The following is a 22,337-nucleotide window of genomic DNA, read 5'->3' on the forward strand; positions in this document are numbered from 1 at the left end:
TTTTTTTAACCAATTTTCTTTCAGGAAATTTGTAAATAAAATAAATGCATGGCAATGTCTCCATTTGGAGATTATATTTTTGTAAACAATTCAATTGGATTAGATGACCTTGCTAAAACTGTTCTTGTTCCTATTTTTAAACTTAATTTTGTATATTAAACATCATGTGAATCTTGTAACCATATTAAGTTGATCACAAATGCAAATATAATTTCAATTTTCAAGTAAAGCATGAGTTGCATCCCTTTGCAATAGAATGTGAACATTTTCTGGGCGGCGGGGGGGGGGTGCTATTATGAGTTTTATGTATCGAAGTAAATAAAATCCATTCCAAATTCGTTATAATCCTATTTAATGAATATTAGGGAAAATTGGACAAGAATTTGTAGCCGATTCCAAACAATAGATTTGTTTATTTCAGATTAAAATCGATAAAAACATTCCAAATTGTTATATTTTCAATATAACTACATATTTAGAAATTGACTTGCAAACTTTTCCCTGGTCAGGTTTAAGTTTTCCTTAATTGAGTCAAGATTTTTATAGGCCTGATGCCTGCTAATCCAGTGGGATGATGGTTTTTTGAGACCTCATCTTTGTGATTGCCCACCAAGTCTAAAGAACTTTAGCTGCATGTCAGGCCAAATAAATTTGAAAATTAGAATTTAACTCTTTCACTGTTCAAATGTGTAAGAACTGAAAATCACTGTAGATGGTCTTGAGATTAAATCCATTTTGCTACTGTTGATACTCCTCTGGAATGCAGGGAAGATGTGACTTGACTGCAACATATTTCCTACCAACATCTTTGATTGGATTGCATGGAAAGCAGGCGTTAGATGTTGCTCACCCTGGAGTCCAGGATACAGCATCAAAAATAGATGCAGATAAGATTTCCATCATTAATACATGGGTCTACTATTGTTGAATGCTGTTTGAGTATTAATTTAGGTTAGTGCAGATAGGTGTATCGTTTGTAACATTTGAGAACAGATCTATCCAAAAATGATTTTTTGAAAACCATTTCAGTTTTACTGAAAAATGTCAAATGGTCAAAGGCTTTGTATTGACAAGACTTATGTTACTAATCAAAATAAAACCTTGGTTTGAGATATATATATATATATATATATATATATATATATATATGAGAGTATAAGGTTATGCATGAAACAGGTTATATTTGTATGATGTATAGACAAACAAATGGTTTTAACTGTATATCTATTTTTCGAGATAATCACAATACAAATCAGTAAATATGAACTCCGTTTGATATAACTGGGATGGTGGAGGTCTTAGCGAAATGAATCTGGGAAAGGGTCAGTTGTAAAAGCAGAAAAGGGTTTACATATTTTATAATTTAAATTAAAATATTAATAGATAATATACAATAGAACACGGGGATACATTTTTTCGGTTACGATGTGGAATACAATGTTTTCTGGACCCTAATTACGGTATTTGCCCCACCTTAATGTTATTTATAATATTTTATTATATACTGTACTGTATTTTGTTACTAGTTTTTAATGCCGTATCCTGGATATAAAAATGGTTAAAATGAAAATTTCTAGTAATTGCGATAATAAATCTTTGTCTACTTCTGACCTGTTCCCACATCCATTTCTGCTTTACGATTTATTTCAATGTTTTTCTTAAGGATATTCTTTGGTCTCGTTTCTTTTGAAAGAGATTCTTGAAATATTAACATCTCCACCATTCCAGTTATATCAAACAGTAATTTGATTTGTATTGATTCTTGAAAAATGAATATGTGAAGTTAAAAATAAAACAGGACTTTTCACTTATCCATATTTTCCTTTAAACACTAAAAACGTTTCTAAAATTAAAAAAAAAACTTTAATTATTTACTGTTATTCAAAAAACAGCATTTGAAATATTAAAATCTTTCATTACTCGATTCATTAATGAGGTGTGCAAATAAAATTTTAAAGTCCTTAAATATTACTGAATCCACATTCCTAATTCATGTTTTGTACATTTTTCTTTTTGGATAAAAGCAAGTTTTAAACAACCATTTGCATCATGCTTATCAATTTCCAAATGTTCATTTATGACCACAATTGTTTTTATGATAGCAACTCCTGAGGTTATAATTAACCTTAGTTTTACAAATAAGGACACTTATGTTAATCTATTGACTAGTTTTACAAATAAGGACACTTATGTTAATCTATTGACTAGTTTTACAAATGCTTTTGTGCTATTGATGCACTCTGCAAGGTTTTCAATCAAATAGAATTGTGCCAAAATGTGTTGCCTTATTTGATTTTGATGTTTTTTTTTATCTGATTTCTTCATGTTGACTAAATAAAGTTGGAGGTTTCAGATTTCAAACAAAATTTGAGTTTTTAAATTTTATTTTAAATGGACTCTTTAGTTTTTAAACATTAAAAATTTCTGCTTTTCAACAGTGTTTAGTTTTTATGTGCAAATTTGTTTTTAAACTATGAAAATTATTCCATGTTAATAATTCCTCATCCAACGAGGAAATTGTTGGTTACTGAATCAACATATTCACATGGCTTGTACATTTTTCTTTGAATAAAAACAAATAATTTAACTATTGTTGTCTTGTTTACTCGTTTTTTTACACTTTTGTATTTTATTTATAAATATATTAAATTATTAAATATTGTATTAAATTTTGTATAACATGAATATTTGATATTAACATCTTAAGGTTGAACATAGGCAGACAATATAGAATCATTCTTAGTGCCTGTTTGCCATGTCTTCTGTTCATGTGTGTGTGAATAAAACTTATAGTTACATTTACACATTATTCAGGTAGTGTTTAGTATGTGTGCACAGGGCTCTACATTGCGAGTGAAACAGTCGCATTTGCAAGTGATTTTTCAAAGTGGTGACTAGAAATAATGAAACGCTTATCTTGGTGATTGTACTTTCGCTGACAATCTTCCAAAGCTCACTATTGAGTGAAAAATGTCTTTATTCATTAAAAAAAAAAAAAAAAAATTATTTAAACAAAAGTTTAATAGAATGTACTTTTTTTAACGAGGACTGTTTAAAAAAAAAAAAAAAAAAATTTGAAGAAAACAAATGTTTATGCCTTAAAGATAAATTTGTCCATAGCCCTGGTGTCTTTTTCTGAATAATCAGACTTGTCTGTTACCATTTCCAGAAGTCAGATTTTAGACATTGCTTTCGTCTGTTTAGACCAAACAGTTCTCTGTAGATGAACTATAAACTATTAAATTGCATTGTTTGGTCATTCAAATGTTTACATTTGAAAATGTAAATTGTTAAATTTAATTGTAAACATATCTGAAACTGAAAAAAGGCCAAAACTTGACTAAATTGGAACCTGATAATTGTAATTGTACAATTGTATATATTTTGTTGTGGTAGTTGAAACTTCTTTCCATCCTTATAGTAAATCTATGCAGTCACATGTCTCATCGCTTGACAATAACTGGCAAGTGAGAAATTTGTTTCCAATTTTGTACTTTTTGTTCCACAAATTCCATTTTGTCTTGCATATTAAATTCAAAACTACTTTGAATAGCCTTATTTTTTTGTTAGCAATAGTTGTAAATGTCAAAAATACCAATTTTACAATAAGCATGTTAAGTTTTTATTGCATGCTGGTATCAAATACTATTTTAAAATAGGATTTTCAAAGTTAATTTTATTTACATTTGTCATTAAATTAAAATTGTTTTAAGGTTATGAATTCTTACAAGCAATATCTAAGTTTTAGTCTATTCACAATATTTCATTGCATGTGTGATCAGAATTGAGCTGGTTTAATCAAAAGTATGGCGTGTGAAGATTGCGAAGATTTGGCATGTTTCTTTTTTTTTTCTTTATAAACAAAGACCTGTTAACTGGTTAATGATAATACCTCAAAACTACATAGCTTTGTGGAAAACAATCAGGTTATGATTGTATATTCTTGACGTATTTTGAAGTGTGAACATATTGACATTTTACATTTTCTGATCTTTGTGTAGAACTACATGAAACTTATGTAAACCTTGATGAATAAATACTTGTCAAAGATATTAAATTCATTTTCCAATAGAAATTAGTCTTAAATGGAACTTTTTTGATAAATTTATACTTTTATTTAATGACTGTTTTGTTATTTAGATTTAAGAAACTCAGCATGTTTTTAACTGATGCACTTGTAATTCAGCCATATTTTGTTAAAACATTGTCAGTCATAAGTAACAATTTGACGTGGTCAATACCAATAAAACTCAACATAGTTTATCAGGAAGCTGTGATTTTGGGTAATTGGAATATGCTAAATTTACTTTTTTTTTTTTTTTTTTTTTTTTTTTTTGATCGGCTCAATTTTTTGGTATATGAGAAATTGAATTTGATCTTACATGAAATTTTAACTTTTTATTCTACTCCTGCCAAGCACTTGGCATACTATAAAGCGCTCATGATTTGTCCTGATCTCCCAGCCTTGTGTAAAAAATGTAAATAAAAATGTTTTTACTAAATTATCATGGCTTTTCATATATATATATATATATATATATTCCCACACACTGTCAGTTATTCAAGTACTTTTGGTTTGATATTTCCATATTGATTATTTTAACAATAGGAATTACTCTGTACTAACGAATTTAAGTTTAAAAATTTATAGAATTAAAATCTCAAAGAAATGTACCTCAATCTGCAAGAACTATATTAGATATATTTTACTTGCATAATACCTGTGGAATCACTTGAAAAAAAAAGTAATACAATCTAATGAAGATCTCAAATCATGCAAACTATACAATTTAATGATTCATATAAAAGCTACCAATTGAAAACGGTGAAAAGTTGCTTAAAAGCACAATATATGGGCTTTTTAAATTATAGTATTGTACAAGCATGACATCAATTTCAAAAGCAAGAAACCTTTGAGCAAAACTGACTTTATATTCGGTGGCTTAAAGTTACCCAAAATCACTTCTAGACAGCAAAGCAAAAAAAAAAAATTTGACCAGATTAATGAAGACTTTATTTTCCCAGATTTACATAAATTTTTAAAACTTTATTTTACTCAAATTTTGATAAAATATTTTTTATAATGCCCGCACTTAAATATTTGAAATATTTTTTAGTTTCATATGCACATAAATTTATTTTGGGGATTTCACACCGTTTTCAAGATTATGAATTTTTTTTTTTTTTTTTTTTTTTTTTTTTAACATTTTTGACAGTTCATAACTAATGCAGTGATTTCCTAATTAAATAGAAGTCAAATGTCAAAAATTAGATCCATGAAATGAATTTCTAATTTTTTAGAATTAGGAGTCTAGAAAAGTGAGAAGGGTTTTTTTTTTTTTAAGCAATTTAACAATTTGGTCTTGTATTTTAAGATTGTTAAAATGTCTTGATGAATTGATTTGACTTAGTTTTCAGTTTATATTTTGAAAACAATGACAACACCTGTTGCTTCTGCAATATTGAAAACATTACAATAAATTTTAAAGCCTCTAAATTTTAATATATTAGCTTACTTCCCCATAATGCAGTCGTTTTTATTTGTTTACACATTTTAACATGTACAGAAAGTTAGTTTTAAGGGGACAATTTTTTCAATTACTTTCTGTGGATTCAAAAATGTTTCCTAACTTGATTAATTTTAAAGATTTTAAAATATTGTAAATAACATGGGAGAGCACATGAAAATTGCCGAGTCAGATATGGTTTGATTTGTTGAATGACAATGTTGGTCTGAGTTAGCAAATATAACAAGATAACGTTTGTGTTAATTATCTATACTGAAATCTAACTGCTACTTAATGTGTGATCTACAAAGAGCTTTCCATTATGTTCAATATCATTGAGTTCTCAACCTGAGAAGGGTAGTGTAATGACTGTTACAATATGCCCCTCGAGATTCCAACTTGGGATTTATTCCAGATTACATATTGTGTTAAGAAAAAAGTAACATGCCAATCATTAGTACCTAAGGTTCTTTGATCAGTATGATAGTGAAAGAACCCAGAGAACAATACAAGACAAAGATTATATATGTATTTATATATACAATTATTTCATTATGCAATAAAATTTAAAATCTGAAACATAGAATGCAATATTTCAATGGGGCAAAACAAAATGGGGCAAACTAAGTCAGCAAACTTAACCAGTGTCTTTTTCTCTTTTAAACAAAACATAGAATGCATTGTCCCAATGTGTTAAAACAAAATTAGCAAAGAAAGGAAGTTCATAAGTTAACCAATATCTCTTATCTTTTATATAAAATATTTGGTCAAACGAAAACAAACGTTTGAAGATTTTAGTTCAGTTATTCATGGGAGTGGACAGGATCGGGATTAATAATCAGTACTCATCTCTTAGAAAAGGTATAATCCAAATGAGATGAAAGATCCAGGGAAATAAAATATTCAAGAGAAGTCATCTTCCAATTCCAAGCTTCCCGGAATTTTAATAATTCTTTGATATTTGCAGTACACATTCATTTGTCGATTAGTGGTAAGCATGGTTCTCTGGGGGGGGGGGGGGTCTGCCCTTTTCTGCTGTATTTATAAAAAATATATAGGCATGTTGGCCCCTTTTTATCCCACGTAAGTGTAGAAGCGTGTACACATGTTTATTTTTTTCATTATGTTTACTGTTGTGGCTTTGTTACAATACGTCTTTCGAGAGGATTCCAACTTGGAATTCCTGATTACGTTAATAAAAAAAAAATGTAATATGCCAGTTGTGGAATGTTATGACCCAGATGGCAATATAATCCAAGGTTCTTTCATCAGTATGATTGTGAATTAACCCAGAGCACGATACAAGAAAAAATGACCGAACATTATACATATGTATTTATATATACATCAATTATTTTATTGTGCAAGAAAATTTAAACAAAACATGGAATGCAATGTCCCAATGAGTCAAAACCAAACGAGGCGAATGAGGGCAGCAAAAAATTATCTTTTTCTTTTATACAGGGTGTCCAAAAAGTCAGATTTTGAACTTAAATAGATTATTTTTGATATCTTTCTATAATTTTAACACAATCTAAGACATTAGGAAATTAAAAAAAAATATACAAAATCAAATCTTTATGAAAAATGTCTTTCAAATGTTGCCCATTTTCAGCTTTGCATATTTGTGCTCTTTCTAAAACATTCATGACAGATTGCAGATTATCTGGATTGCAAATAAACTCCCTTTTGTTTTGCGAGCTGACGGGCCTCAAAATGTCAAACCCCAAAGAATTGAATATCAGGAACGAAATAAGTTAAATCACAATCCAGAGATTCTGCAATCTGTCATGTACGTTTTGGAAAAAGCACAAATGTAAAGCTGAAAATGGGCAACATTTAAGGCATGTTTTTTCATAAAGATTGAATTTTAAATTTAAAAAAAAATTTCCCAATGTCTTTGATTGAAAACCCTTCATTGACTTTTTGGACACCTTGTATAAGATATTTAGTCAAATGTCTGAAGATTTTAGTTCGGCTATTCATTGGAGTGGACAGGATTGGGATAAAAAGTGGGAGATCAATAATCAGTACTTATCTTAGAAAAAGTATAATCTGAATAAGATGAAAAATCCAGAAATAAAATGTTCAAGAGAAGTCATTGTCCAATTTTAAGCTTCCCAGAATTTTAATCTGTGCTAACACGTCCAGTCCTCAATTTGCGGTAAGCATGGTTCTTTAGTCTTTCTTTTTTCTTTTTTCTATACTGATAAATGTTAACCCCTTTATCCCGTATCCCGTGCAGTTATCGCCAAATTGAGTCGATTTTGGTGACGTCTAAATTCAAAATGTATTTAAATATTTTTTGCCTCAGGTTTCATTTGTGCGCCAACTTTATTTCCAATTAATTGCCCTCCCTCTCCTCCTTTAGAAAGGAAGAATGAATGGGGGGGAGGTTAAGGGGATGAAGAAATGCGTGATAAGGGACTAGAGGGGATGTTTTGTATCATATCTGCTAATTGTTTAATATATGAGCATTTATTACTTTGTTTTTCTGATCAAATAAAAATCTAATCAAGGAGGGGGGGGGCTGACTCGTACCGGCAGTATCACCTGCATTACTTTTCTCAGTACTTGGAGTTTCTCATTCAACTCATTGAGAACTACAGGATCTCTATTTACTGGGATATTTCTCACTCACCCCTTGTTCCTGCTGTCATGTTTTTCATATCGGCTTGATCCGTATTTCCCACTGATAATATACGGATCTGACAATATTAATCCGATATTCGTGGTCCACGTGGGGTTTTCTCCTTCTCGGCACGTCTCTTACAATTTGACTTATCGAATTATGAAACCTTCCCTGGTGCCTGTAACCTTACTTTCTGTCCCTTGACTTTTTAGTAAAGCTGTTTCATGTCTATTGGTGTTTTTGTTTTGAACCAACAGTCGTTTTGGTTGTCGATTAATCTATCCGGGTTGAAGATTTTCTCATCCCTTCACTTAGATTTGCTATCCTAGTCGCTTTATTTCTCCCAGGGTTTCTCATTGAACGTCGTAATTTGATGCCCACATCATTTCCCATGAGCAAAGACTTATTTCATTGGTAACTCGTCAATTACCCTGACATCATTGGCATTCTCGTCTTTTCCTACTCTGGACAAAGCCTTTTTGGATGAATGGTTGGTAAGTATTCTTCTGATTTGTCCACGCGGCTCCTTGTGATTTAACCAATCTATGTGCTCTGGTTTCCCGCAGTTGAAACACAATTTGAGTCTCATTTTTCATCCTACTAGTGGTCGGCTAGCTGTGATTAGAGATTTCTCAATGGGCATGTGTGGATAGTTATTCTCTCTATTTACTGTACATTGCTCTCTGACCTGCAAATGCATGAGTTCTTAGGGGTTTTATTCAACTTGTGTTATTGTATATTCATCTGCTGCCGTGGCTATATATATATCGAGCACGGTTTCGGCCCTGTTGTCCGTTAGGTGTATCCTCATATCAGGAACACAGTATTGGAACTGCTTGATCAGTATGAGTTGTTTCAACCTGTCAAAGTTTGCCTTCACATTTTTGGAATTGCACCACCGGTTGAAGTAGCCTTTTAATTTCACAAAATCCAGTCTGTCCCTCACTTTTTCTTAAATTCCTAAATTTTTGCTGGTATGCTTGCAGGACTAGGGTCGTGTTTTTTAATATTTCATAATCTGTGCAGTTTTCTGCTGAAAGTGCTTTTATGCTTTGCCACTTAATGCTGTCTACAAAAGCATTGTCCAGCATTCTTTTGGCCAGTTCATAGTCCTCTCAAAATGCAATTGTTATCAACTTCTCCATGAATTTTGGGACCAGGCATACGTTTCGTAATGTTAAACTTAAGCTATGCTCAATTTGCACATTGTAATCTAATGCTCAATTTGAGCTTTCTCTATTTCCATTCTTTCCGTTCTGGCCATTATTCTAGCTTTTTCCAGTTTGACTTAATCAGGCATCACGGTTGTCTCCGCTGGTAATTTTTCTAGTGTTTGTTCAAAGATATCGTTGTCCACCATATGTCCAGTGATCACTTTCATCAACTGGCATTTCTTCATGGTTCCCCTAACCTCTAAATCAATATTCCTTCCTATTTCAATTAATTCATCCTTCTTGAAGCTGTTATCTCTCTGGGGATGCTTTTTTAGAAAGTCTTGTCTGTCGGTGCAAAATTAGTATTTCAATGAGGGTTATTAGCCAAGGGCTGAGACCTCACTTAGTGTGTAACTGATCTTACAGCAAGTCCCCATGTCACGATACATAATTGAGAATGAATCCTGAGTTGGAACCCTTGAGGGGCATATCGTAATGTGTTTATTTCTGTCGAGATGCAACATCTGTCTCTGCATTTAATCCCAATAATGCTGCAGACCCAAATTCATTATTACAAAAATTTCAGTTTTGTTTCGTATTATAAATGAACTATTGTTTTAAAATGATATGGGTGAATTTCATTGACTGGATTTGTCAGTTTTTATGGAATTTTCTAAATGCTATCATACTGAAAACTTCATGTAGATTAATAAAAAAAATTTCTAATTTAATTTGGGAATATTCTGTTAATTTACCTTTTGAGCATATATTCCATGTAAACTATTTTTATTTTTTTTTTTATTATCCATAAACATGAATGAAATCTTAGGAACAAACTACCAATAGAAATGTCATTAGAAAATCTTATAAAAGAAAAAGGGAGATAATTGGAATTGGTTCTTTGTCTACTAAAATTGAATTATCTAAAACCATATTTTAAAAAAATTTTATCTTAAGTTATATTGACCTTTACATTTTCTGCTGTTATATAAACATTTACGTAAATATAAATTACTATTTGATATGATGGGGTTTAATTCCTAAATCTAAAGCGATATAAGTTTTTGGATGTTTATTCACTTAAAAAATTCCACTTTTAGACATTTGGCAACTTTTTTTCATATTTTACTTTATATTGCATCAAATGACATTTACTTTTGCATTTTTTTTTATTTTCAATCAACAACTTTTTTCCCAAATGTTGACATAATTTGAATTTGTTAGAAGACAAATAATTGCATTTCTGTGTGTGCAAAACCTGATTTTTATTTTAATATTTGATAATTATATCAAGATGGATTTGAACTTGTCAATTCACTTAAATTTTCTTGAAAACAATTTCACTATAACTATTGGTCAGTGATGAATTTTCTGTTCAATTAGTGATTTTTTTTTTTTTAAATGTTTTTCTTAATACTGCTTAATGATCAAATCCATGTTTGTGGGTTAAGTCTGCCATAGAGAAAGACTAATTGAAATGTTACTATAAAATTTTGAGATGACAATGTTTATCATTCTTAAAGCTTTGCTTTTGTACTCGTGTATTCCATATAATATCAAGATGTAATCCTACACAATACACTTTTGTATAGTGTTTTTAAAAAATTGAAATTCTCATGAATGCAATTCTGATCTGATTGCAGATTCTCGCTAGAATAGCCAGGGATAAAATTTTGAGTTAAAATTTGATTTGTATAACAATTGAATTTCCATCAGGTTAAAGATTACCTGTGTCAGATCCTTGTCGGGCAGGTGTCATGAGGTCAGCTAGAACCTGTGACTAGCCAGTTAGAAGTCTTGACAACTTGTCTGTAGTTCTAACGCACTATAAAATCTTATTTTTTTTATTTATTAAAACTATTATTGAAATGTTAATTTTGTTAAATTTAAGGAAATTCACATTCTTTATAGATCTATGCACATATTTAAATTGTGGTTTCTCACGATTGCACGTTTTTCTTGCAAATTTAAAAAATGTTTCAAATAATGACTATTTTTAAGATAATAATTGAGAATGCTGAAATTTATTTTACATTTGATATGCTTGTCCATTTTTAAACAATTCATATAGTTCAAGTTTTTATTCCTTTTTCCCATGCAACTTTTTTTTTCTTAATCTTTGTAAAGGCAACACATTTTCTTGTGATATTTTTACTTTTTTACAAATTTGATTGCATGTTTGTGATTTGTAATCAATTGGCATAATATTTTTAATTAAAACTATTTATACAGCAAAAAAAAAAAAAAAAAAAAAATGTATACTTCAGTGTTGTCATTGTTCATATGTAAAGATTTGTTCAGTTTGATACATAGTTCACTGTGTATCCAGCATTGTCTTTTTGTAATTCCATAGAAATAAAGTCATTCTTCAACACCGTATAAGTGCAGAAGCTTTTGCCATGTTTAAGCAAATTGGTCACGGTTTATTTCAGGAATGAATATCGCAACATATCTAACTTCTCTTGTTAGATGTCCTCTTCACATTTTCAAATGTCATCTCTCAGCCGATTCATTTATGAGAAAATCTGGAACCTAAAAATCTATTACAATCACCAAAGACTGAGGCGAAACAACAATCAATAGATTGGAGTAAGTGATGTATGACCATTTGTAACGGTCTTTCCAGTGGATCAACTCTTGAGAGAAAAGACTGGAACTCGTCAACAATTGAGTGCTCCCTATTATGGTAGTACAACTCCTGGAACATATACTATGTTGGTTGCCTTAACAATAATCTCATGGACGTGAAAATGGTCAGGGAGGAAGGGGTATTTTATAATCACTGCTAAAAAAAATTTAAACAATTCTAATTTTAGTTTTTACAGTATAGTTTTAGTGAAACCAAATTTGTTTGAATTAAGCCTCTGTTCGTTCGGCCATCTTAAATGCCAGTGAGGCATGAGTTGCAACGCTTCTGGTCTGTAATGGCTTTTATGTAATGATCGAGTAGCTATGCAACAGGAAAGATTCCCTTCAATTGTGCTTCATCAGGAACTTGATGTTGGTGGGATTATCTATGGTGGTTTGGCTATGACAGTGTGCCATCTCTTGAATATATTCCATGACATGCTTCAATACGCCAGAAGCATGTCAATGGATGGTAGATGAATGCCTGGCTTAAATATGTAAGTCATTTGACTGATCCAAATCCTTTGGATCATGTTCATTCTCAAGATTCCAAAGTATTTTCAGCACTTCAATACAAAAACTTGATTTCAAATTATCCTTTCAAAAGCAAATTGGTGACTAGCAAGGGAAGATAATTCTTGATACAGTCCGAGTCGTGCTGCCCAATTTTTGCAGTAGGCCACAAATTGAAGTTCTCCAATTGCTTTGGTCTAGCTTCTGTTTCCAGTTCACCTTACATTATCCTGATGGATTTTATAAGACTCTTGGTCATGTACAAGATAGATAGCTTCGAAGAATGACAAATCGATCTCCAACGTTTTTGTAGGATCTCTCTATCCGTTCTTGCACTATTTGACATGGTTTCCCTTTGATGGCATCATGTAAACAAATACGATGAGTGTATATTAAGTTTCTATTTTTCAATATTTTGATTAGTTGTATCGTTATTTTATCAAGATGACTGTTTCGAAAGGTAAGCAGTTGAAAAAAAAGCATGTTGTGACAATTTGCAATAATTATCAACAACTTTTTGTATGAGATAAAAAAAAAAAAAAAGAATCTAATGGTTTTTACATTAGCAGTGATTGTAATGTGGAAACGCCTAGTTCAGTTGCACACTCTCATTTTATGATCTTAGAAATAATTTAGATTTAACAAAATTGTTGAAATAGTCAATAGGAATTAGATTTTTATAATTTGAACACTGAAACGTTAAAGTGACTTTAATTATCTAGAACACATTTTATGCTTAAGATAAATTTTTACATCAAGGAGCAGAATTGGAGGCTGATTTCCAAATGTTTATATTTAAAATTTAAAAATATCAATTTACTTTAAATGAAAACTAAAATTCAACTTGATATTTTAGAACAGATTAAGGAATTTTAAAAATTATTTAGGAATATTTGATAAAATTGATAAAATGCAACATAAAAAATGAAAGGGGCTTTTTGAAATCCCTCCTATCATGAGTCTGCTTTAACAGAATCTCATGTCTAGTTTCCACTTTATAAAGATTGAAGATAAATAGAAACTATTTTCTGAAAAATAACTTTCTATACAGAAAATTTGTTAATTACTAACTTTAAACATTAAAAGAATATTTAAGATATTTACAAGTTTTAACTTTGATTTGAAAATTAAAATTTGTAAATGTCTGAAATTATTTTAATGTTTGAACTTACAAAAATGAAATTCTTAAGATGTACATTTTGCAAAAGCTTTTTAAAATTGACTGCTCATAATCATAAAAAGTTATGGATTGAATTCTTTCAGTACTTGGTGTTGGATATTTTTATATTTATAACATTAATATTTCCGTTAGAACCATTCGAAATAAACTATAAATATTGATATTTGCAAGTGAACACTTGTCTGTTATGCATCCTATCTTGCTAACAAAGATTCCAGTTTCATCCGGTCGTCTGAGTTGATCTACAATTGCATTCTTAAAAGGGGAACACAAAAAAACCATGATAGATTATCCTGGCCTTCAGTTTATCATCTGACATGCTGTGAACGGAATAAAACACTGTAATATCTTAAGTAAAAGATGAACTTTGAAGTTTCGCTTTGAAAGCTAAAGTTTACTTTTTGCTAAAAATGACAATGATCCTGACAACTGGATTAAATGATAAAATAAATTGATCAGTTCCTTTGTAGTTTAATTCCTATTGTAAAATTCTTTTAGTTTTTGTCTAGTTATTTGTGAGAAAGATTGTATTTTTCATTTCATAGAGATGTAGTATGCTAGATAATTTTAAAGATTTTTAAATTCATTTCATGCTGAAATATTTTAAAAGTGAACTTGTACGTGTGCAAGGTTGTGTGAAGAGTTAGGGTTAGTCTTGCTCAAAAAGTAATGATAGCGAAACAATCTTGATAAAATATAATGTAGCTCATAGCTGCATCATTTTGGGCAATGAAAATTTTAATGTCTGACTGGCAATTAAGTGAAATTAAATCCAGGAAATTACTTTAATTTAATTTTTTTTTTTTTTTATTGCTGTTTCTCTATTATTTTCTGGTAGCAAGAACAGGACTTGTAAGTCTAGCTTGTACGCGTATTTACGTAGGAAAAAAATCTGTATGATAAATGAGTGTAAAGATCTAATGTCTCTGTATGATTTCTACCTTTTATATAAACGTAAAGTGTTTAAATGGAGGAAACATGGAACTTTTTCTTTACATATCTGAATTAGGTATGAATTATACTAAAATGTCATATGAACTAAAGACACATTAGATGAGATATACTAGCATGATTAAGATATTGTCTTGGTTTGGGGAAAATATCACATGCAACAGTAACGCTTCAGATAATGTATTTTGTATTTGGTTTATTTAGACTTATCTTATTCGCATAACACTTCAGGTGCATCCTGCTGAACTTGTGGATTTTGAACAAGATGCTTTATTTAATCAATAGAGGAACCATCCTCTTGTTCTGTTGGGTAGAATTGTCATAATTGTATTTTTAGTTTCACCTATGTAACAGATATAAGTGCTAAGTTGCAGTCTTCTGTAGGTTGCCTCAGTGCAGGTGATTCTAAAAACAATTACAAATTAAGATTTTTACCTGTTCATGGCTAAGAGAATGGGAGCAAGCTACCACTATTTATTAAAATAAAGTTCTATTCAAAATTCCTGAATTCAACAAGATGCAATGGAGAAAGTCAAATCACATCGGAAACTTTGAGAATAACGTCAAAGATTGGAATGGTTATTTTGAATAAACTAAATACAAATCTTTATCTGAAAAGTTCCGACACATGAATGTTCTTAAATATTCCACCCATCGTTTCCAATGTATTGTTCACAGTATTATTCATAATCCAATTGACAATCTCGTTAACCTTCGTCCTGCAGTGTCTTTTGGCCTTGTTAAGTGGTGACTTATTTGCATTTAAAAAAGTGTGAAATTTGATCACTTCAACCATAACCAACTTTATGCATTCTTTTACTCGTTCCGTACAATTCCAACAATATGGAATGATATAAATATACATTTATTATTATTTTAAATGTTGGCCTGAGGAATTTTTAAATGTTGGTCTCTCAGGAAAGGTAACAGCAGCTATTGCAATTGATAATTGAAAAGGTTTTTTTTTTATCGTAATTTTGTATTGACGAATTCTATATTATAAATATTTGTTCCAGCCATAGTTTCATTTATATAATACAGAATTTTACGTAAGACGTGGCTATTTCAAAAACTAACTCTAATGTGGCTTATCTTGACGGGTATTCAGAAGTGTGTTAACGCATTCCAAATAGTTTTTATAAATATCTATGCAACAATTTAGGAAAATATTAACTTCTGAAGATTGGGTAAATTTGCTAAACAAACAGCCATAATTATTTTTATGAAGATTGAAGAGAAATATATTGAGCAATTCTTGAGTACAAAATGGCGGAGTTTTATAGGCACACGTGTGTGTGTAGATAAGAATTAAAAATATAACAGTTAATAACCCCCGTTAAAACAGGATGGCCACTTTAAGAGAATTAGTAATAGGCTGTCAATTAAAAATGTAATGCAAAGTTGCATTCATTTGGATTGTTGAACATCATTATGCCAGCCTACCAAAATATGTCCACTTTTATAGTTTAATTCTTCCCTTTCTCTATGATCATTGTGCTGGAAGTTGAAACAGGAGAATCAAAGGAAACTGGGGTTCAAATTATATGATCAGCAGAACTCATTCCCCCCCCAAAAAAGATAAAACATGGTGAGAATTAAATAAAAACATTTATATTGTGTATAATATATATATATATATTATACGCATGCAAGGAAGAAAAAAATGTACAAGCTGGCATTCTTCACTGATGGCCAATGTTTGCATAAACCCACCCATGCTGTAAAGTTTTGGAGCCCAGAAACAATTCGATCTTTAAGAACTCTTCTCCTTCCCCCAGAAAACAACTAATTTAGTAATGTCTATCATATGTAAAAAAAAATATTTACATGTTAACTCCATTTGCGATGAGCTATATTGTCAACATTTAATGAGTATTTTCGTAGTTTAGTTGCATTCAAATGCAATCTTACTTCTAATAGTTGAAATATTATGTCTGTCATGAGTGCCCAAATCATAGGGAAGACAAGATTACATTAGTAGATTTAATAGCCACAAACTAAGACAAAATACACCAGACTTCCAAAAAGCCAATCCTTTCAACCAAACCTATAACATGAAATCTATTGTAGATGTAAACTGACCGACTACATGTGCGCAGAAACAGAATGTAAAAACGGGACTCAAGTGGGAGTTTTCGATATGTATCACCTTTTTACAGACTGAGAAGATTTTCTTTTGAAATGAAACTGTTGGCTGAAGAAATTATTTGCTCTTAATAATTTATGGTGTTAAAACGAAAAGAATACATTTGTGTGGACTGACTCGTTTAAGACAATGAAAATATCCAGTTTTTCTATTTTTGTAAGAAAATTCATTTTTACTAAAGAACAGATAACTGCTCGAAATAATATTTAAATCATAAAACCTAGAATTTTACATGCTATTGTTTTCGTTTATCTTTATATAAAAAAAAAAATGAAAAATTGAAAGTAAAAACAAAAAAAAAAAATTTCAATTATTAATTCATAAAAAATTAAAATAAATACAATGGATTTTTAAAAATACTCATTTCATCAGCAGATAAACATTAGTAAAAAAAAAAAAAAAATCCCTGATTAGCATAAAGTTAATTTTTTTTTTTTTTTTTTTTTTTTTTTTTTTTTTTTACTAATGCTTATGATGAAACGAGTCTTTTTGAAAATCCATGAGTAAGGATTTTTCTTTAATTCAATTTTTATTTTCATCAAATCTTCTTGTATACATAAAAAATCTCTTATTGATATAGCTCTATCAGTAGGATATTGGTCCTGCTATTTGTTCCAGATCTGCTTTCTCAGTTTGGTTTTGTCTTGAGATATATATATATATATATATATATATTTTGTCTATATATTTTTGTTTTCAGAAATTACTTCAGTGTTCAAGACACAAGTATAACTTAATGTTATAAAAATATACTTTATGATGAGTGAACTACGTGGAAATGTCTGTTTTAATCCCATGAAGGAATTTGTTTAGATAACTGCAAAAATTAGCTTTTTTTTTTTTTTTTTTTTTTTTTTTCTTCAATAAACTAATTTACCTTATTACTTTATCATTTATGCAAAATGCTCATTTCTCTCTTCAAGCAGGAAATAAAATCTAATGCTTTTACATCCCATTCTAAAGTGGGTGAAGCAGACATTGTTTGCATTAGTTATGGTAGGAATGTCGAAGATACCTGTTTAATCAAAAAATAATTTTGTTATCCGACAGCAAAGATTATTCTATTTACAGTTCATAGTAATTTTGCATTGACTGTTTTGGTAAATTTTTATATCTAAATTTTAACATTTTTAGTTTCTCAGTCAAATATAATCTCTAGAGTGTCTAAAAATTGACATGATATGCTATCAAGTTGAAGTTTCACATAATAATACACTGATCTCAAAGGAGGAAGTAATGATTGGGAGGATGATATTATTAAAAAACCTTCTCCTTCCTCCTCAAAAAGGAGTTAATGCCTTAGAGGATATCATTACAACACTATCCTTTTTCTTCCAAAAAAAAAAAAAAAAAAAAAAAAAAAAAAATACAGAACAGATACTATATTGCCCCCTTCCTCTAAAAGGTCATTTCTGAGAGGAAGATCATCTGAAAACAAAACTGATACACTATCCACATCCATTAAGATTATATATTTTTTTTAATTTAAAAATGCCTAATTGTAAAAACTTTTTTTTTTTTATAGATCCTGGACTTGTTAAGTAGGTTTAAATCCAAAGTGAATGTGGTATTTTGAAAGAATTTAAGAATAATGCAAAGTTTTGTTGTCAAAATGAATGATGCCCGCCCACCCCTAGCCCCCAAAATCAAACGGAGTAATGCTTAAGTTGAATTGAAATTTAGTAATTTTTTTTATTTAATTAAATAAATTGGCTTTTGGGTTTAGATCAAACTGTTAAATCTGTTTTCAGCACCCTAACAATATAAGATTTTATATAAGCAAAAATATTGCATATATATGAAAATTGCAAATGTATATTATAAAATATTTATTAGAAACTGTTAATGTATAAATATATAAATTAGCTATAACTATGGGTGGTCACAGATTATTACTCTATATACAATATTTTATTGTTTTAATGTATCATTTAAGTGCTTTCCGACTCCCTGGAAGACCTCTTCAGTTTGCCCTATATTTAAGAATTCAGGTGATAAGTCATCTCCCTCTCAATACAGACCTATAAGTCTCCTGTGTGTTATGAGTAAGTTGCTGGAATCCATATTAAATAGAGAAATAGTCAACCACCTCAGCAGGAATAACCTTCTTAGTGACACACAATATGGTTTCCGCTCTGCAAGATCTACCACAGATGTGCTGACGGTTATATCCCACAGGATAAGTGAATCTCTTGACAAAGGCTTTCTTTCTAGGGCAATTGCTCTTGACATATCAAAGGCCTTTGACAAGGTATGGCATAAGGGTCTACTTCACAAGATTTCCAGCTACGGTATAACTGGAAATGTTTTCTCAATCATTAAATAATTTCTCTCCGATAGGCTCATAAGAGTAGTGGTCGATGGACAAAAATCGGAGGCCTGCAATATAAATGCTGGAGTCCCCCAGGGGTCAATCCTGGGCCCAACTCTCTTCCTGATCTACATCAATGACCTCCCTAAACACATACTTAAATCATTCGTTGACATCTATGCTGATGACACAACCATCTACGGCAACACATCAAAGGCTGTAAATGACAAAGTTCTCTCTGATTCTCTCTCCTCTGATCTCGAGCGCGTGGTTCAGTGGGGGAAGATGTGGCTGGTTACCTTTAATGCATCCAAAACCAAACTCCTATCCTTACATCATCAACGCTCTGATCCCCCAGCTGGCATCTATTGTGATGGATGGCTCTCGTCTGGGTGAGGCTCCGTGTTTTGACAAGCTTCTGGGTTTTGACCTTTACTCCTGATCTGAAATGGAACACGTACATAAAGTCTGTTGCCAAGGTCGCTGGAAAGATGGTGGGATCCTTCTACCGCTCCAGAAGATATCTCACTACTGATGCAATTCTCTATCTATATAAAAGCCAAGTACGTCCAAGAATGGAATACTGTTGCCATATCTGGGCAGGAGCTGCTAAAAACAGCCTATCCTGCCTTGCAGAGTACAAAATAGACTTCGTGGCTTAGTGGGGGATGCCCTTTTCTCTACCCTTCAACCTCTCTCCCACAGAGGAGACGTTGCGAGCCTGTCCTTGTTTTATCGTTATTTCCATGGCAGATGCTCGTCTAAACTCCAATCTCTGGTCCCCCCCCTCGCCAATCTTTCACGAAAAACACCCGTCTAGCTGAATCCACTGTGAAAAATTTCCCCCACTCTATATCTGTGCCTAAATCAAAACGCGGATTCCATGAACAAAGCTTCTTTCTTAGAACTGCACCCCTGTGGAACTCTGTTCCGTCTGCCTGCTTCCCTCCGGACTACAACTTGAATGTCTTCAAGTCCAATGTTAACAAATTCCTAATGAACCGCCCCCTTAAGTAAACACTTCAGCAAATCTCCTCACTAACTTAATGTACTTGCAATAATCCTTATCCCTGAGTGGCTTCCTGGCCTTGATAAGTGGTGATCACTGTAAAAAAAAAAAAAAAATCATAGAATTAAATAAGCGTAATTAGTTTTGATGTTAGGAAAAACATTCTGCATTCATTTGACAATGGATAACAAACACAGCAGTTAAAAAAATTTATTTTGGCCTTCTCGAATCTGATTGGGTTGTATAATTTTTTTTTTTTTTTTTTTTTTACACATTTACTGGAACTTATTTTTCACAACAAAACACGTTCATTTAGCATACAAAACAAAAATAAAGCACACCTTAGTTCAATTTGCCCACAGAACAAAATGAACATAAAATATTAAATAAAAATTAAAAAACTGAAAAGACAGCTTTAGTGAGATCTCCAAAGTAATAAGATTTCATTTAATATTATTTGGGTTATTCGGATTAGTGTGTCCTGGATTTCACATTTCTCACATTTCAATCGCTATAACCTCTAACCTTGTTGGATTTGAGAATCTGTACAGAATTTGGAATGAAACTTTAATCGATGTAGGTAACTTGCGCTTGTTCCTTTAGTCATAATTGGTCATGAGCAATAGAATTAGAACAAGCTAATAAATTCATGGTTCCAGAGTTTGATAAGATGCATGTAAGATTGGAGGTGACATCAGCTGGGAATAGTAGTCTAATTAAGCCAAACATACAAATTCTCATTTTCAAAATGAATTTCACTTCAGAAGCACAACTATTAAATGGTGATCAGAAAAAGACTTTGCTGTTATCTGCGTATTTTTAGCAAATCACACTACTAGATTGTATTGATCATTGATGTATTGATTTTTCTTGAATGTTAATTATGCAACGTTTCGGTTGGGTTGTCCTTCGACCGACTTCAGGCATGTTGTTTGGAAAAGAGAAAAGTTACTAGCTCCGTAGATATTTTTGTATTCTGTGAGTTAGTCGCTATTTTTCTACAGTCGGTAAATTTTCTCTTTTTTCCAAACAACAACCAACATGCATGAAGACAGTCGAAGGCCAATCCGACCGAAACGTTGCACAAATAACACTCAAGATGAGAACAAGTCTGATCAATGCAATATCAGCCCTCATCTAAAAAATCAGAACTTTAACACAATACTAGATATTAGAATCTATAAAAAGAATTGTTTTATTTGATAAAAAAAATGTTCATCTTCTCAAAAATAAACAAAAATGATCGAAGATTGTTTAATCAGTTTTCATTTTAGTTCACTATTTTTACCAACAAAACTGATCAACATGGATAAAACCACACAGCAAATGCAGGACATGGTACAGGGATTCATTGCAAAAGAAACTGCTGAAACTTTCTTTTTCTTGTATTGTTGTATTTTTCTTGTGGTGTTGGTTTACTTTGCCTTGTTTGAAATGGTCTCAAGCTAAAACTGTTACTTTTTGCTTCTTAAGCTGACAAAATGGGGTTCACATCTTCCAGAATCCGAGCAACATGCCAATATCTTCAATATATCCTTTTCAACTCCTTTCACCTGTCAGAGCAAGAAAATGATGGGGAAACAAATGGAAGCAGCAGAAATTCAACCTCTGTACAATTTCTTTCTTTTTCCTACCCTATTTTCTTCTAATAAATATTCATCCAATATCGAATTTAAATTATAAAAAGATACTTCAAAATTTAATCTTTTTAATTAATTTTGTTTTTAATTTAAAATTTGCTTTGTTTTTTTTTTTCTAAAAAATTTCACATTAACATTTTATTAAAAAAAAAAATTTCACATTTAAGTTATCTTTTTTCTCATAAGTTCTTACACACTTCTAATTTTCTTTAAATCTAACACTACTGCTCACATTAAGTGAACATGCTACAATTTGATCCCTTAATAACTCTTGGTTTTTCTGTTTCTAGCCAGATACACAGGACTTTGCCCATGATAGACTAAGCCAGGTAAGTAATCATTCATTCTTGCTATCATTTTTTTTTTAAATTTTTTTTTTTAAATTTAATATTGCTTTTATCTTTGATAAATAGATTTTTTCACCTTTTCTTTTCTGTCTTTTTATTTTAAAGAATATGGTCAAAACCTTTTAATAGTAATATTTTAAGAAATTTGAAAACCTGATTTTTTTTTTTTTTTTTTTTTTTTTTTTTTTTTATGAATAAGATCATTTTGACATTTGACAAAATTAAAATGTCATTTTCAAAGCAAAAATTAAAAAAGTGTAAACCACATTAAAAATACACATCAACCATCAGACTTTTTAAATTTTTCTCACTTAGATTG

The 22,337-nt window shown here is 30.7% G+C and overlaps 1 protein-coding gene across 4 annotated transcripts in view; it reads left to right on the forward strand.

Annotated features, from left to right (window-relative positions):
- LOC145265425 (uncharacterized) overlaps window positions 1-22,337 on the forward strand; it is a 73,088-nt gene that overhangs the window by 18,706 nt on the left and 32,045 nt on the right. For all 4 annotated transcript variants that reach the window (XM_080121256.1, XM_080121258.1, XM_080121257.1 and 1 more), the window contains exon 4: window positions 21,962-22,000. In XM_080121256.1, the coding sequence (XP_079977382.1) occupies window positions 21,962-22,000 (39 nt within the window). The remainder of the gene's footprint in view (window positions 1-21,961; window positions 22,001-22,337) is intronic.

This window comes from Euprymna scolopes, chromosome 40 (genome assembly GCF_053919585.1).
Source record: "Euprymna scolopes isolate OS-2025 chromosome 40, ASM5391958v1, whole genome shotgun sequence".
In the NCBI taxonomy this organism is placed as follows: Eukaryota; Metazoa; Mollusca; class Cephalopoda; order Sepiida; family Sepiolidae; genus Euprymna; species Euprymna scolopes.